Source organism: Numenius arquata, chromosome 16, assembly GCF_964106895.1.
Source record: "Numenius arquata chromosome 16, bNumArq3.hap1.1, whole genome shotgun sequence".
NCBI classification, from domain to species: Eukaryota; Metazoa; Chordata; class Aves; order Charadriiformes; family Scolopacidae; genus Numenius; species Numenius arquata.
In genome coordinates this window covers 5,107,167-5,125,899 of record NC_133591.1, presented here as the reverse complement: position 1 = coordinate 5,125,899, position 18,733 = coordinate 5,107,167, and the positions used below count along the sequence as shown (strand labels likewise).

General features: G+C 37.8%; 1 protein-coding gene across 3 annotated transcripts in view; it reads right to left on the bottom strand.

Annotated features, from left to right (window-relative positions):
- Window positions 1-18,733, bottom strand: part of ATP2A2 (ATPase sarcoplasmic/endoplasmic reticulum Ca2+ transporting 2) — a 49,417-nt gene that overhangs the window by 29,830 nt on the left and 854 nt on the right. For 2 of the 3 annotated variants that reach the window (XM_074159459.1, XM_074159457.1), the window contains exons 2-5: window positions 18,358-18,375; window positions 18,179-18,261; window positions 9,525-9,629; window positions 6,387-6,525 (exon numbers count right to left, since the gene is read on the bottom strand). In XM_074159459.1, coding sequence (XP_074015560.1) covers window positions 6,387-6,525; window positions 9,525-9,629; window positions 18,179-18,261; window positions 18,358-18,375 — 345 coding nt within the window. The remainder of the gene's footprint in view (window positions 1-6,386; window positions 6,526-9,524; window positions 9,630-18,178; window positions 18,262-18,357; window positions 18,376-18,733) is intronic. The other variant, XM_074159458.1, reaches the window with a different exon arrangement.

Genomic DNA, 18,733 nt, shown 5'->3' with positions numbered 1-18,733 from the left:
CGTAGTAACAGGTATTAAGTATTTTAACACTTCCTGAACAGGGTATAATAAAAAGCTACCAAAAATCAGAAGCTTTACAAAACAGGAAGATTAAGTTCATCTATGCTTTCATGCAAAGCCAAGTGTGTCAAATTGTCAAAATCAGAAAAGCGTCTATGAAATATATTTTAAGTCTGAGTTCCCACTCCAAACCAGTAAGATAAAATTATTTTCCAGCAAGACAAAGATTATAATAGCACCAGTCCATTTAGGTTTAGCCATACTAGTAAAACAGCATTTATTTTTTTTTACTGCCGAGATGACAGAACAATACATTTGAGTATATTCATTCTTTGCATTTAGGATGCATGCGACAGATTAGACAATGTTCATGAAATAGCCTTCTCTATCATATGCCATTCTGCATTCTGGACAGACAGAAAATATCCATGGAGCTTACCGTGCAGTGCATGCAGAAGCATGATGATCCTAACCTAAGAACTGTTAGAGGTGGAAGTTAAAAAAAAAAATTCAGACAAATGACTTCTACAGATCACATTAGCAATGAACACCAGAAATAGAGGAAAAGCTTTAAACTATCTTGCTCCCAGAAAGTAAAGTCGGAACTGAAGGTTATATTGAGAAAAATTTATATATTGTATTAAACAGTACATAACACTTGAATCATTCCTATTTCATTTCTGTAGAAATGTACTTCTAAGTGTGATTCTCTCTGAAGAGGGCACCAGAACATTAAATAAGATGTACCAATGGACAGGTACCCTGCCTATAAAAATAGCTAACAGCAGAAAGAACAAACTGGTAAATTAAGCTTCAACTTTTGCTAGATCAGGTAGAGAGCAATGACACTTTCACACCAAAGCTGAAGTCCTGTTTCCAAGTCAGGCTGCATTTGGGTAACACAAGAACAAACAGTAAGAATTCTAGAAGCGCAGCATAGCTCCAAGCGCAAGTTTTCTTTAGCCTTAAAAAATGCTGGCTTTGCCAGTGTGATATAATATGAACAGAATATTATCTTGATGTTCAAGTATTTTGTTCAGTACTGTTGTGTTTATAATAAAACCCCACTGCAGTATAGGTTCTAATCAGGGTATAGAACATCATGTGTTCTGAATTCAAACAAAACACAATTAGTTTCACTATTTTTATTGAAGAGTTTGGTGGAAAACACTACACAAATGAGGAAAAAAAGATTGGAGATATGTTTCGTAAGTTCTCAAAGGTGTGTTGAAAGTGACACAGGTTTAGGCCGTGCCCTGACTTGAACCTCACATAACTCCAGACTTCAGTGGAGTATGGAAACTGGATGCACCGCATCCAGTTATCTCAAAAGCTGCCTCTGGTGTGTTAGGAGTTTGACAGCTGAAGTGTTCACTGAAGCCCACAGATTTATGGACTACTTGTACGTGATCCTAATCTTACTTCCAGATTTTTTCTTGTTCAAAAGCAATACTTCATGGAAGAGGCAAAATACATGCTTAATCTTTAAGAAAAAACCCAAACAAACCCAACAACTTGCACAGATAAGAAAAAAAACCCAAAAAAACAAAAGAACTTGCAGTCAACTTTCTCCCCGTATCAAGAGATGCTCTCAGCAGTATGCTTTTAGGACAGCCTCCAGTAGGTCACCGTTCTGGACTGAAGTCTTACTCCATCCTTTTCATTATTTATTTTTTCTGCAGTCTGAATATTTTTCCAAAAAAAAAGTAAACCTGCATCTCTAGCACAGAGTCTGAAAATCAATTCTAGCTATTAGAAAAGTAACACAGGCACAAGGACCCAGATGTTTTGGAGTAAGACCTGCAACATCAATGTTTGTTGCTTATACTATCACGGAGAACTGTAGCTCTTCATAACTACAATGGAGTTTGACATAATTCACCTCAAGAATCTTCCTTCCCAATCTTCTTTACTCTCAAATTTATCTTGCCTTAATTATAAGGCATCTATGCTGTAGAAAGAGTCTTAAAGTGCTCTGCAGTTGGAATTAAAAGCCTCGGAAAGCAGTTCTTGCATACTTTATGCCAGGTATAAGTGTAAAACTAAGTCTTCTGGAATACACAATAATTTAATAAGCAACAGCTTCTGGGAACTCTGTTTATTTTTAAGCTGTTGATACTTAACAGATACAATAACGGATGACAAGAACCATCATTCAGCACTTCAGGGAAAAGAGGAACTACTGTGACTCCAGTTTGGTCACTTGCAGATTGCAACTAATGAACATTCATTTATTAAATTATGGAAAGTCAGATATACTGTATCTAAAATAGAACATTTTAGACAGAAAAATACAACAGAAGCGAGCAAAACTCATTTCTGTTCCCAAATGTGCTTCTTTAAAAACAAATTATTTGCAACCAGTTTATTCCATTTTGTCAGCCTGGACTTCATAAAAAAAACTTGTAAGAACTAAGGCCACACTGGTTTAAGTTTCTCTTTAAAATGTTACTTTAAGGCAAGCAAAAACTTAACTAAAACAAAGGACATCTTTAATCTAATAAGCTAGCCACTAGTTACAAATTTAGAGTGCATCCTCCAATAAGCTTTTGTAACAGCGCGATAATCCATTTTAAGACTGGCAAACTGAAAAGCCATTTGAGGACAGCATCTGGATTTTTTTCAGTTCATCAGTTCTAAGAAACAAACAGCGTAGCTTAGTAACCCTTAGACACTGCTGTTCTGAGAACTATGCCCACCAGAGGTCTGCAAGCAAATTTAAGGCATACATCCCAAACCTGTAGCTCCAACTTCATCCCAAAGAGTTGCTGTTGATTGTACAGTATCTTTTCCACCACCTCTGCTTAAGTGGACACGGAAGAAAGTCTTCCAAACATATACAGTTAAGAAATTCACGTCTGCACAGTCTCTGAGCGAACATGGACTACAGTATCTCCTAGTACACCTGCAAAATTTTAGTGTAGCATTTCTTCTGAATTTGTTAGCTACTAGCCATAAGGACCAGTAATTCTCATCAAGTCTTCTGCAGTACCTATATGCACACTGATCCCCAAGAAACAGATAAGACAGTAGTTACCTACCACTCGAGGGACAATCTAATTCAGGTTACTGCATATCTACTGCAAGGTGACAAGGCAGACCTGCAGTTTCCCCTCATTACTTCAAGTCAAATAAACCAGCATCTATTTCCTCTGTTGACAGACCAATTAAATAAAATGTCTTCCAGAAGATTTATTTTAGAAGGCATGAGGCAGACTGAATAGGCTATATAATGAACAGACAAACTCTACAAATGGCCTAAGGAGCCAGAATAAAAAGTAATAGTATAAACCATTATTGCACTGCCTTTGGGTTACACTAAGTCAACAAGGTTATCTTTAATGGGTTCAAAACTACTGAAAATACCAAATGATTTTGGAAACGGTTCAGTGCTACCTATTCTCAGGGAACTCTTGCAATGTTAAGAGGCAAATATATTCCCCCACTTCCCCTGAACTGCAATATCAATCTCCCAGCTCCTACAACAAAGAGTTCTCTGTGTCAGAGCCACATATAGCTACTTCAAATTAACAGAGCTGTTATAGCATTAAACAAGTATTCTGTAATAGAAGACCTGTAGAAAGTTGCCCAAAATTAGGTATCGGCATAGGGAAGAAACCTATCACCTGGTTATTTATGCCACTCGGTTGAAAGATATTTGCCTGGACACACAAATGTCATTGGCACTTTGCCTAGAATTCCATACCCAGATATGTATCCCAGTATGAAGTGCTCTGTCACTTCCCTACATGGTCATCTTTTTGCAAACACCATGTCAAAGGCCATCGCAGTACTCTTACACTTGAAGCACAGGCATGTACACAGTCTCTCTCACCTCCAGGTCTTGACACTAACGCTGGTACATAGTGTATTGCTCTTCTCTACTTGCTCGGTAGCTTTTCTGAGTTTGATTACCATTAAAACTTCATCATTGTCTATCCACAGGTTAGAATTTATTGTTTCAGTATCAGAGTTTGTATTACGCTGAAGCATTTATTTCTGTATTAAACATCCACACGATTTACACTTAGTTACCTTCAATTGAAGCTGCAGTTGGTTACATTTACCAATAGAAGAAAAATATGGTGAGTGCTTAGGACTAGCTTGAGACTGTTTGACCCATCAGTTTGATTATTTTAACCAGCATGAGCTTCTACAGTTAGTCAACAATCTAGACCACCCATCTGAAAGGACAGTCATAAAAGCTGAATAAATTTTGTTTCTCTACACGATCATACTAGTTTTTAAGTTTGCCTTTTTTAAAAAAAAAAAATCAGTTCTACATGTGTTGGACTATCAGACACTGTTCTACAAGCAGATATTTTAAAATAATGCAGTAGTAACCCTATGAAAAATAGGATACAATGTTTGTTAAAGATGCCCTAGTGTTACAGGTATGCTAGTCAGGGGTCTATTTCCAATTCACTCTCTCCTTCAGACACAGGCCTTTTAAAGACATGTCTCAAGGCACAAGTAATTTATTTTATTGATACTGACAACATACAGCAACATAAGTAAAAGCCCACACATCCCCCAGGTGTTTCACATACAACTTTAGCTTTTTCTTCTTCTGTAAGATGAGAATACAGCCTCTGACTCTCTGAAATAGCAAAAAATCAAGCAAGTTTTCTGTGCTCCAGACACCTGGCAGAGCAGCAAAATCCAGCAGTTTTCCTTAGTGAGATAGCCCAAACCAGTACAAAATACATAGTCATCAATTTGCAATTCTACCAATACTGCTTTAAAGTACCAAAAAACACAACTCCAATGTACTCCCATGATATAAACTGCTTCCAAAACTACCATTTTATTGCTGATATTTAAAAACAGAATAAAGGTTTGGACTAGACATCTACTGCAAAATCTGTGATTTAAACAGTTCTGCTTGCCTGAAAAGGACACAGAAAACCTCAGCCGCTTAAACAAAATCTCACTGCAGAGCTCGTGGATTTGACTGTATGGTGCAGTCATAGCGAGTCAGAACAGCAGAGTAAGTGACAAAGTATCATAATTCACCCTTTATTTCAGCTATCAGCACTTTGTATTTGTACTTGTTCTCCACCGACAAGTGCTAAGAGGAAACTAGTTTCAGCCTTTGTGAGATTCACCCTTGCTCTGAATTACCCTGTCCAGGGCTCTTGTAGCCAAATCATCCAATGCACAAAACGGAGGCTCGAGACAGGGCTCAGCGAACATTAAAGTTTCTCAAGGAATGAGAGCTGGGCAGCCAGCCAACACCAACTTAATTTTGAGTGCATACTCTCTCTGCGTGCTAATTAAAATAGAAGGATAGTCAAATTTAAGGATATATATTTATCTCCTCCCGAGACCGCTACCACCTCTAAAAGCAAAGTGACACTAGTGGAAAGAAAAAGTTTGATGTACACCCTAAATTATTCCCAAAGGAACAATCACTCAGTTAACAGTTGATAATGACCTACAAAATACAAGTACACAATTACTCCTGACGCTTAACAAGAACCACCTCCTTTTATCTGGGAAGGCATCAGGAACACTGAAGTCACTGACAAATCCAGTTTAGAGGAAAAAGTTATTGGCGTGGCATTATCACCAAAATGAAGGAGTCTTACATATACAATAATTTTTTTTTTTCACTCCTTTCAAATAAAGATACACCTTTTAGGGCAAATCTAAGTTATTAGAAAGCTTGACGCAAAAGTCCAGTCTTTTAAGACTGGTACTTCAAATGCTTACACCGGAGAAATAAGAAGCTCTACTTTGTATTTGTACAGTTATCTATCTGCAGTCTCCTGTGGAATGGTAGGCAAAAGAAGCAACAAAGGATTATGAATGATAAGAAAGCATTGAGGTCACATGCCTATCATACCCGCAGAGAGGACAGAGGAAGATATTTGTAAAGAGAAGTTGAAAGGAACTGCTGCTGCAGGTGTAAGAGCTGGAAAAAACCTTTAGATGAAATTAGCCTTCCTTTGACAAAGGACAGTGTGACCAAAAAAACCCCAAAACCTCTGCATTCCAGAACCCAAAGAAATTGTCCACACTTAAAAGCAAGGGAAAGAGTATTTTGTGACAGAAAACAGATAAATTAAGACACTCTGAAACTAGACTTTAGAAAATAAAATTTTAGAGTTGTGACAAGTGTTAAAACCTGTACTCCAATTAAGACGCTTTGCTTTTAGACCTACCAATTAAACTAAGTGGTAATTTGAAAAACAATCCCTTCAATGCAAATGAACATTTAAGGTAATTACAGATGAACAGAAGCAAGATTGTTCTTAAGCAAAGCATATACTTAGGCATCTTTGAAAATTCCCCCCAGTGCCTCAAATCGTTAAGAAAAGGCCCCCACAACAATTTTACAATAATATGCTAATACTGGTACGTACTACATAAACAAGCCTTACCTGCCACTTCTACAATATCGCCTGGGACAATATCTCTTGCTTTAATCCTTTGTACACTTTTTCGGTCTTGTCGATACACTTTGCCCATTTCTGGTTCATATTCTTTAAGAGCTTCAATAGCATTTTCAGCATTTCTTTCCTAGAAGACAGCAAAAATGTGTAATTTTAAAAGCCCTAAAGGAAAAATACACGTCACATCTGATTTTTCAAATGCATTATCATATGAATACTAGTGACTCAGCTCAACTACATTTGTTCATACAGAAAATTATGTGACCTCTGCCCTTATGAGGTTGCTGACTGGAAATCATTACAACATAATTCAGATATTAGTGGGCCTTCAGAACCTACAAGTTGCTTATTTGAACTCCAAAGCATTTCCCATCAAGAATATCCAGTGCCTTGATATAGGGAGGCCACACAGAGTTCTAAGTAACATATGGATGCTTTTTGACGTAAAAAAGAAGCATTAAGCAGAACTAAGACTCATGGATATAGTCCTGTCTCGGCTGTACCTTACCAGCTGGAGCAGTTTAGACTCAGACTGGAATGGACTAGCACTACTGAATTTCACTTACTGATAGAAATCAGGGGTCAAGTTAAGACAAAGCTCAAACAGCTTATTATCAACTTCATTTCAGCAAATCAAGTCACACTGAAGTGAGATTAAACCATATAGACTAGAAACTTCCCCAGAGTCTCTAACAGTTTACAAACTTAGATGAATCCCCACACATGACAACCTTTTTATTTCCACTAACACTAGCACAATAGCTTTCCTATCTCAAGTGCAGTCCTCTGAGCTAAGCACTACCAGAGATTGGTATCAACATCATGATGCCACTTAGATAAAGGACAATATAAGCAACCAACAGTTTGTCAATCCTCCTTCTCCAGCTCGTGGAGAAGTAACTTACTTTCCAGCCTATTGACAAGTACAAACGTCATATAGTCCTGATGATGAATAGATAATGATAAGGGTGCACATAGTTCTTAGAATGTCTGCCCTTCAAATATATACCAGCCTTTCCAGATAATAAAAACTTCCTCCTGCATGCATGAAAGTAGAAACCTACTATTCAGAAACTCAAAGCTTGAGGTACTAGGTACTTCCACATAATAATGTGGCTGAAAACCAGCATTACCAAAACTACCTTGAAGAACTAACGTTTACATGGCACAGCTCAGTACCAGGTAGTGCAGAAATACCAACAAACCCATAAGGCTATAATTAATAGCAGCCTCATATTCCACTAGGTAAATTAATTCTGCTCCTCAGCATAATAATGCTGATATCGCTTTTCCATGGATTAACTGTTAATATTAGGCAAAACCTTAAAGGTACAAAAGAAAGTCCCAGAAATGGAAGGTTAGTTAAACAGAACTTTTCCTTCAAAAAGGAGAAATAAAGAAGAATGAAACATGATTCAGCTAGGACAGCCAGCTCAGTGTGTTAGGCTCTATGTTTTTGTTCCAAATTTGCTTGAAGTTACGGCAGTTAGACTATCTTGCCAACCACTGAAGTAGTAGCAGATGGCACTTTGGGAAAAGGGCACGTGAGAGGAAGGGTTGAGGAGCGCAGAGCTGAGGCAATGACTCAGTTGCTCACATTGAGTACCTGTAGAAACAAATACATTTATGGGTGGAGACTATGTACTGGGACTTATTTTCCATGCCCATTAAAACAAAGGAATGAGTCATTCAATCTGTACAGCAATTCTACTTCACATTTAAGTTCACTGCGTGAATATAGATATATTTATAGGTATTCCATGCGTACTATCATGTCTGAATAACAACTGGTTATTTCCTAAAACAGGGTATGCAACTACACAAGAACATCCCTAAACTATACAGACAGCTTTACATTTCATAATTACAATTACCACACGCAAAATTCTAACTCGGTGTTAAAAATTAATTCTTGCACAATTGCTTCATGAAGATTTGAATAGAAAATGACACTTAAAGGGGCTAATGCTATCATCCCTTGCTTGACATAACCTCTTCTCTCCACACCAGCTCTAGCACTCGTGCAGCAAGCTGGGTACTGCTAAAAACTGAGGTTTTCGAGGGTTAGATTTCATCCATCTTACTTGGGCTAGTACAAAGCAGAGCACAGGAATGTGCAGCAATGCCACTGACTGCCACTCCTGGTGCCTTCCAGTGTGTAGGCTCCTCTCTAACGTGTTTTAACCTGTTAATAGGGTTCCTCCTCTCAATTTTTGTTGTTGTTTCCAACACTTTTGTGAGGGGGGTGCCTTTTTTTAAGCATGAAACCTAACTTGCTAAGATAGCAAGTAATTATGTCACATTAACACTATCCCTTTAAAAAAAACAAAAAAACCCCCACCTTCAAAGAATTTAAATTATCCTAAAAAAATCTAGAATAGTTTTTATCTGCCCAGAACCCAGTTATAATAAAATATGCCCTATCTGAAGTGATCCAATTAGTAAACTAAAGTTACATGAACAATTTTGTTTTGGCATCTCAAGAAGCATTAGAATGTTACTACTGATATGATTTATAAAAAAAAATTATCTAATTAGTCTGACAGCTGATAACACAGGAAAAATTTCATAGTATTTTGATGTTTTCAGAAGAAACTTCTGCCTTTTGACAGACATGTACTCTTTAGATGTACACTTAGAAGGTACTATAATAATTGAATAGGAGGAATTAGTACTGTATTAACAAGTGTAGTAAAACATAGCACTTGTCTCAACAGGAAGCAGACAAGAAACTAGATTACACGTGTTTCATCCTTTGTTCCTTAGTTGGGACAAAACATCTTTTTTTTTTGCAAGGCAATCCTCGATGTCTTTTAGCTTTGCAACATTTATTTCCTGAATTTAGGCCTTCGTTCTGGACCACCTAGTTCATATGCTCACCATCGTGTGGCTGCACTGACGGGCACTTTGCCTTTTTGGCAATACTTTTGAAGCTTTCATTTTACCTTTAAACCAACACTTCTTGTCCAGAAGTTTCATGGTATGTTGACTCTCAGGAATCTAAAGTTAGCAACACGTATTACTTGCATTGTATGAAGCCCCTGACACTACACGGTACAGTCCTTCCTTTTAAAGCAAAACACCCCCAAAACATTAGTGATTTGATGTTGTGAAAATATCACATACCTGCCACACTCCCACAATTGCATTGGCTACTAATATAAGCAAGATTACAAAAGGCTCTACAAATGCTGTGATTGTTTCTTCACCTTCCTCAAACCAGGCCAGGACCTGTAAGAGAAACACAATGATCTAAATTACTGATTTACACAGACACCTTGCAAACTTAAGACCCAGTAAGTTTCAGCTTGAGGTTCAAACCCCTCAATCTTCCAAACTGTAGTTTGGTAGTTCATGAATGAGTTGGCAATATGCAATGGAAAAGCAGAAAATCTTTACTGAAGTAGTACAAAGTTCATTTCCAAGGCTGCTATTCTTTTAAAGGGGCAAGCTATTTATTTGGGAAACATATTGCTACTTTTGCTTCACAAATGAAAGCAGAAGTCAAAGACAGCTACGGCAGTGAAAATTTTCACAAAACGGTTCACTACTGTCTAAAACAGGATGCAGACAGATTAGTTTGACTACTTAGAACACTAAAGTTTTGCCAGAACCTGAATTTTAACCAAGTTAATTGTTCTTTACCAATAACTTAGACACACAAATGAAAACAGCTTCAGAAGTTTTAAGTGAGTAGGTAAGAAAAATAAACATCTACTTATTTAAATACAAGTAGTGTCTTATTGAAGCATCTAAGCGAATCGTATAGTTACATCTGAAGTTGAATTCTGATCTGAGTAGCTGATAGAAGTCAAATTGAAACTGTATTTTTAAAAATAAATCAACTTGAGAGCTTGAATAAAAGGCACCACAGATTTTACTTGAACTCATTTGCTTTAGAGTTACAGTCTAGTTTTAGGTTTCTGCCATTCACTTGACTTGAATGGGTCTATGTCAGGGCCTCTGCAGAGTTCTGTAGTTACTAAAGAAAAGTCAAGCTAACACAACCAGAGAGGAAGAGCTTTTTCGTCAACATGTTGAGCAACAGGAAGCCTGGAAAGTGACAGTAAATAGGAACAACGTGTTGAGATAATTAGGGCTGGTAGTCAGGCAACAGCACTCTGAATCACTGGAAGACTGCAGCGAGCAAACCATTACTAAAGCCAGCGCCATAATTCCACCAACATGCTGCTCAGAGCTATTGCTCAATTGTGAAACACTCCAGGATGCTAAAAGGAAGGAGCAGCAGCATGAAAGCCTCAAGCAGAAAACAGACTGTCAAGCAAATCCAATGCATAACAATAATTTTTTATTACAAAAGGATAAACTTATTAATCATAACCTGGATCTTATAAGACTGAAATGTTCCAACTGGCAACACATTTTGAGGGTCCGTATAACCCCTCTGGGGAAGAGATTTAGTAAGGATCTCTTACACTCTCTATATCACAGTATTTCTTACTGCTCAGAGATATTAGTTGTTTAGCTTAAATAAGTAAGTTTTAATTAGACTAAATTACTTAGGGTTATAATATGGCATGATTTATGCTGTTTGCCTCGCTTTACTTAGCATGAGCAGCTAGATTTGCTGAAGCCTCTAGGCCACAACAGAGGTAATTTTCTTCATAATTTTCCTAGTGCTGTGTTTAGTCTTCTAGCGTGAGGAAAATGTCCCTAACATACTGGTGTTTTGGTAGTGTTTTTCCCTAAGTTTGTGACTTTTTAGTTTCCCATACTACCCCAGACCAAAAAATCACCATTGGACTAAAAGACCTGTGAAGAGCACGAGGGGCAGGTGTATAGATCACAAGGGTATAAGTGCCCAGGGATTTCTTTGTTCAACATCCTTCTTGGGAGACACCCAGCCTGGGCTGACCCTGCTGCTGTTCTTTTCAATTAAATTATTTATTTTTATAAAATCTGATTTTGTGTGTGTGTGTGTGTGTGTGTAGTCAAAGGGGCACCCTTCGGCTCAGTGGGGTCACCCGCTGCAAAGGGACCCTGGTCCTGGCAGCTAAAGACTCGGGGTGATGTGTGTGCAACTCCTTGAATAGCGTGTGACTGCTTGGACAGCGGCTTCTCCTTTAACACTTCCCTCCTCCCACACGACTAATCTTCAATCCCCAGTACCAACTTCTCCCAATTGACCTGCTGGAGCAGTCAGAGTCTACACTGCAGTCTTCACTCCAGCATCAACCCACAGACAGCTTTTACTGGTGTCTCCAGTGGAGCTACAAAAACGGCTAACGGTACATAGCCAGTTTTCTTAGCGTATACAGGGTCACACACTGCAATCAGAAAAGCTGCTTTGTATCTGTGTCTGCTCTCCCTTTCTTTATTGGGATTCCATAGAGCCCATTTTGCTTCCAACAAAGCAAGTAAATTCAATCATTTTGTCATGTTCTTAACAGAGCAGGCACCTACAAGGTTAACCGGAATAAAACATCGGTTTTACTTGTTGTTAAACCATAACCTTTTCAGATTGGAGACCATGCATGTCGTAAAATAACATTGAGAAAGCCTGCAACTTTAAGAGGTAAGGGAAGTTACTACAAGGACAGCAAGATCCAAGTATGTCAAGGAGAACCAAAGCTAAATTTTCAAGGGTGCTTTTCCTTTGATAAGCCATTATTTCAAAAAGAGCAGATGAACTCAGATTAGAGATCCTGACAGCACAGATCTGATATTTTAGATCTTCACAGTTGGTTTTTTGACAAAACTATCAAACAAATTGATAAATAAAATGAAGTATCCAGTTAATCCTGGAAGTTAGCAATACACATTCTCCCCCAAAAAGATTCTACACAATTACCAACAGCGGAACAATCTAAACTCTAGTTCTAGAGCATTTTTGACAAATATAGACATATAAATAACAGAATACATTGTCAGTTCTTGGCTTTGTTATAGCAGACTACAGCTATATTAACACTCCATTTAGTACACTTGTGATACACAACACAAATTGCTGTAACAGATTGGGTTTATTACTTGATAGCAGCCTGAAGTAAAAAACAAAACCACAGGAAAAACCAAAGAGAAAGTAAAAGAAGGAATACAGGTATTTAACTAAGCTTTTCTAGTAACAAAAAGATCATATGCTGAAGCCTGGTAGAGACTAGACAATTCTTGTCCAAGGCATTGAGTCCTTGACAAAAAGTTTCCATTAGCACACTTTAAGACCCTGGAGAGTTTTTCAATGAGAGATCTTTTATTTGACTGCTACTTCAAAGGGCCTCACCATATTTTAGCCCTAATCACTTTAAGACTCACATGTAGAACAGCTTAATTTCCAGGTCATTGATCTCCAATGTACTGTTCAGGCAGTATGGTCAGTAAGTGAAGTTACCATGTATTTAAGAAGCTTAAAATAGTAGGAAAAGAGAGTAAGAATTGCTCGAGAGGTATGCAAGACTGGAAATATAAGTGAAATTAATAGCAAGACATAAAGGTCCTATATCAACAGTCAACGAAAGCAGCTTAAAAGGACAACTTTCATTCAGCATATTTGCTTTAGGGCTGCTAGGGCTATGGCTTGCAAAAGCCTATTTTAATCAAAGCCTAATGGGATGGACCTGCAGGACACTAAGCCAAAAGATACACAGTGACAGGCAAATAGCACTTAGTTTTCATGGTTATTTGTAAAAAGGGGGCAGAGGTACAATGCAGAAGTCAGCCAGCAGTGGGTGAGTACTGATGAAAGCAGCTCGAAGAATAGCAGCGTCCTTACAGCTTTTTGCTACAAGTTAAGCATCTCTGTATTGACAGAAAAAGTTATGGAGCAAGTTGTCTCAGATGACTATTTATCCTTGACTAACAAAAACAGAATTAAAGAATGGAAGGTTCAAGATAGAATTCTGTTGCCCAGCAGGCTGTACCCACTTACCACTAACAGAGGAAAAGCAAACAGCTTGTTGTCAGCAACCTAACAAGGTTTTTTGTTTGTTTTTCATTTTGACAATGGAAACTTAGAAGCAAGCTGGGAGAGTAAGGTCTCCTCCTAACAAAAAGCAGCCCTGGACTAATTAAAGCAGGTAATGTAAAACTATCAACTGCTTTCAATAGAGCTTTCTTCTCACAGGATACTGTGAATTAAGGTTCAGTATATTTTGGACTAAGTGCTAACTACTGCCCACAAAACCCTCTTTTAGTGATTTTGCTTTTCAGTACAAATTAGCCTAAAATTAAGCAGAAAAACTATTTTAGTAGTCCTGATACTTGTTCCATGTCAGTTATACTGAACACTTGGAAATACTAAAGAAAAATCTCCAAATTTTAGTTCTATTATTCAGCAGAGATTTTTATTTGCTAGCCAAGGAGAGAGGAGAAAAAAAAACAAACCGCCCAAAAAACCCCCAACAGACCTTGACCACACTAAGTACAAAATTAAGAATTTTACTGTGTTAGCAGATTGTAAATACCCATCAGATATGCTACTCTATTTCGGAAAATAAACACATTCTGTGTTTAGTGTAGCAATAAGGGAAAAAAATAGATACATAGCACCCAGTTTAATTTCTACCAAGTAAAATGGAATCACAACTACTTCTCACAGTTTTATCAGTCCTACCTATCAGCTGGTATCTCGGGTGCTATTGAGTAATCTGAGTTTAGCTAAAAGCATGTCAGTGTAATGTCCTACAGCAATCCTTATCTTGTGCCACATACTCACTGCTACTGACCTTAACAGGTAGCTTTTGGGGTGATATCAGGGCAAAGCCTGCAACATTTTTACTGGCACATCTTGCTTCCTCCAAGAGTAGCTTTGCTCACCTTTTAACACAGATTAGGTCATACTCATACTAATTCAGAGTCTCTGGACTAAGTCACAATATATTGCTTTAATCTAAACATGGATATACACTATTAGAGAACATCCCCAGAATATTCACTTCTAAATCAGCTCAGGAATCAAAGAATTGAGGGTGGGGGGAGGATGCTATTAGGTTGCTGTATTAATACTTAAGTTTTTTATAGAGTTTACAGTCTATGCTGCATCTCGTAGAAGAAAATCCAATAGAAATGTGATGCAAAGGTAAGATTGAATGGTTAACCGTATACCGTCTTTTAAAACATATATACTTTACCAAAGAATTATTCTACATCAGATGCACATCTCGCAGCCTGTCAAAGTCATACAGCAAAGCTGTTCTTTTATGTAAATACTGTAGATCTGAGCACATGCTACACAAGTAGCAAGAATTAAAAGCCACAGTTCATGGAAAATTAAACACCCTCTTACTTGCACCTAGAAAGTCAGGTTAGGAAGGCCTTTGAACAGCTGAGATATTTCTGCACAGGCTTCACGGATTCAACAGAACACCAAGACAAGGTCCAAGCCTCCACTTAGATCCATTTACTAACCATCAGAAATTATTTATATTGTTTCTTTTCAAAAGCCACACTTAAGGCCAGTAGAAGTACTGAAGAAAAAACTGTAAGAATTTAAGCTGTTACTAACTAGGCACATCTGTAACAGCAGTTCTGACTTGGAATGTAGGACACAGTATCTACAGCCAACAAACAGGCAGCATATGACCCCTACAATCAGCCAGGGTGACACAGATTCAGCTGTTAGTCTGATTTATTTTACTGACACATACCTGACAGGGGGTGTGGGAGTAGAGGACACAAAAGGCACTTTGAACACCAAAGTTTATATTGTATGTAAAAGGAGACCTTAAAAGGTCTCTAAAAACCTTAAAGATGGCTGTTTCCATGCAGTCACAATAGTAAGAATCTACTACGATTTATGATCACAACACAATCACCAGAAAAGCTTCTCCAACACAAACCAATAATCTATATGCCTCAAGATTGAAGATTCAGGTATGAGAGAGACAATGTGTTGAGTTTTTTAAAATTAATGATGTATAGCTGATGAAGAACACTGCTACATTCACTGCCCTACCAGCACCTATGCCCTTCCTGAAAGCACACATTGTAAATCTGCTGCCACTAGCACTAAGTACACACTATTTGATCATCAGAAAAAACAAATTCAGAAAAAACAAATTCAAATTAGAGTAAGTTTTCAGTGACACACAAACACTTGGGGGCTTTTGGGATCATTTGTTCTTAAGTCCTCAGTAAGCCACCTTTTCTCATCCCTTGTCATTCAAAGGAAACTACTTCTTATTTGAGCATCTTGATGAAAATTCCCTTTTAGGCATATACCAAGCCTAGAGTCCTCAGTTGGCTCCTGTTTAACTTTCATTCTCCAACCTTACTTCTGTTGGTACACTCTATAGTGTCCTACTTTCTACTCAAGTACTACAGTTTACGGTCTATCAACCAATAAATCATAGTAAAAAGCAGTCACTGAAGTGAGAATCGGCGCTTACAATAAGTTCCACAGTATGATTCTGTGGGATCTGACACTGACCCCAAGAAAGCCAGAAGTCTTGACTCATTAAAGAGCAACTCTCAACAGTATTACTCAACATCCCAAACCAACACATATTTAACTGACTCCATTTTAGGTCTAATTAACCATTTCAAGATCTCTAAGGTATTGGGAGCTTTGCATGCCTCACAACAGCACAAATGGAAAAATTGAATTTCTAAGGCTTGTAAGAGATAGCATAATAAACACACTGAAGTTAAGCTCTAGCATTAAGTTGTTCTACCAGAAGAATGACTTAGCATAATTTGTAATCTCAGCTATAATTTCAGGTTTTAATGTATTTTCAAGTGTTCTCATGGAACAATCACTGTCCATGAGCCTAACACAGCTACATACCCTATTCAAACGTTTTCAGGAACACCAGAATTTAGGTGGTGTTAGTCACATCCAATTTTTGTGGCAATACAGTCTTTATATCAACATACTTAACAGTTCTTTACATCTACTATAAGTCTCTAATATGCTTTCATCAAGAAAAAGTGTGAAAACCTAGAAAACCAGACAACAGAAGATCACCTTTGAGCAGGGAAAAAGCCAGAAACAAACACAAAGGGGAAGTGCTTTTAAAGTACCTAAACTATAAGATATCTAGTTTTTCCTTCTACATTTAATCAGAAAGAAAATCTTTACTACTAAAATCAATTTATAGTGGCTACCCATAACTTAAACGGAAGACAGAAAAGGCAGAGCAATAATCCAAGGTCATATACCATGCCAGTTGCACAGAAGCAGAGAACCCACATCTATCCCATACTCCCTTAGACCACAGTCTCCTCTTAATTAGATAGGAAAATTAAGCATACTGAAAAAAGAAACCAAATCCAGTTACTAATCAAGTTTTCGAAGAGGGCTTGGCAGTGTATGTTCTATGACCTCTGTCAGTTTGCTATCATACAGATTCAGCAACAAAAGCTTAAAGTTTGGTGAATTTGATTTTTCACTTACTTGGTTATAATAGAAACAAATAATGTACCCTGGCATGAAAGGCTAACAAGCTTCTGTACTGTCATTTATCTCAAGAGATGAGAGAAATACTCCTGACTTTTCAGAACAAAAATACATCCCTTTTTCAGCCTCTGGGAGAGGAAAATGGGAAAGAGGAGGAGGGGAAAAAAAAAAAAAAAAAAGCTTTCAATGACCAGTTTATTCAATTTTCTATAACCAGCCTGATTTCCTGCCCAGGAAACAGAAGAGTGAGTAAAGCACATCTGTCTCCATGGTCAAAATCAATGCCACCAGTCATTGTTCTGCTGGTAATGGTATATGCATACCAAAACCCAAAGCACTTTGAAAGGTGTCACTGTGGGGAGAGCTGAAGCCTCTCTTGGTGGAAGATCAGCAGCACAGTATATACTGCAGCAGCCACAACAGGGCAATCCTTCCCCCATCAAACAGAGCAGCTTCAGAGTACATTCTCCTCTGCCTGTCCTAATTAGCTTGCCCTTAGCTAAAGAGTCACCACAATTTCCACTCCCCCCCCCTCAAGAGCTGCAGCATTTTTTTTTCCTGAAGTACTTAATTACAACTCCAGGGCAAAGTCTACTATAAACTTTAACTCATACCTAAACAATTTAATATTCTGCACAGTTTTGTTTCTGTTGTCCAGTTCCCCAAGACATACATCCTTTGTCTTCCTTCTATACTTAGCCTTTGCTCAGTTTTCCAGCAAACATATACCCTTTACACATTTTGTAAAAAGATTGCCTAAACACACCTTAAAAAAGAAAAATTAAGTTAAGAGTGTTCTTGTTGTTTTAATTCTGTATGCAAAGCAAGATGTCCATTTAATGACTAGACTATCCAAAGGTCAGTTACCAAATTTGGTCAACAATGGTGCCATCACAGCCGTCATCATTCTTGTCACTGTCAAAAGCAACAACTGTCACCTTGCTATTATCAGGAAGGGAAGGCAACTGGAATATTCGCCATGTAAATTCTATTTACAGTCTGCATTGCATCCAAAAATGTCTTCCAATGATTATACATTGAGCTTGATAACGATTAACTCAAAGGCAAGAAGAATGTGCAGTTAAACACTTACGCACTCAAGGTTACATTTCAAAGCCAACAAAAGCATTGGGAAATCCCACCTCAAACAAGCAAACCGAGTTGAATGAGAAACACTTTTTAAAATGCCTGTCTAGTGTAGTTACGTACTTATGACTCATGCAATGAAAGATTCCCTGAAATTGTTTTCTAGCATACAGAAACCTCTGCACAAGACAACCAATATAAGAAACAGCAGTTTACTTCACATCTTATACAGCTACTTTTTGAGAAAGAGAATAACTTCAGTATCTACAGTTCCTACACAGTGGAACATCTGTCATTCTGCAATACGGAAGCCTATGAAATAAAAAGATTTCATACTTACAAAAGATATGCAAGCTGCCAGCAACAAAATTCTAACTAATAAGTCTTCAAATTGTTCAATCACAAGCTCGAGTAAGGTTTTTCCTGCAATATGTAACAAAGCCATTTAGTTACACACATTTAAAAAAAATTTATTAATTATCAACAAGAATCAGCAGATGATTTCATGAGCATGCTTACCTTCCTCAGCTGGTAACTCTGTCAGCAGAAGATTTTTCCAGGAAGCATGTCAAAAAAGAAGTCATTGAAGAAACACATTAGAGCTTCATAAGGCATCCACCAGATACTGTTCCTGAATAGCACTCTCAACCAGCTTGGATTTGACAGACCTACTGAAAGCCCCATTAAGATGGCTCTTTTCATTAGAGCATCTGAAATAGGCCCGACAGTTTCGCATTTTAAGACACATACAGGTTAACCGGAACGTGCTAAGGGTTATAATTCAGCCAAGTCATCACTCCAGCCAGCTGTGGGACTTCTGCTATTGCTGCACACAAAGGGTCAAAGGCTGAAAAGGCTTTTCAAACGCTTTCTGACAAAGGTTTTCCTCCACATT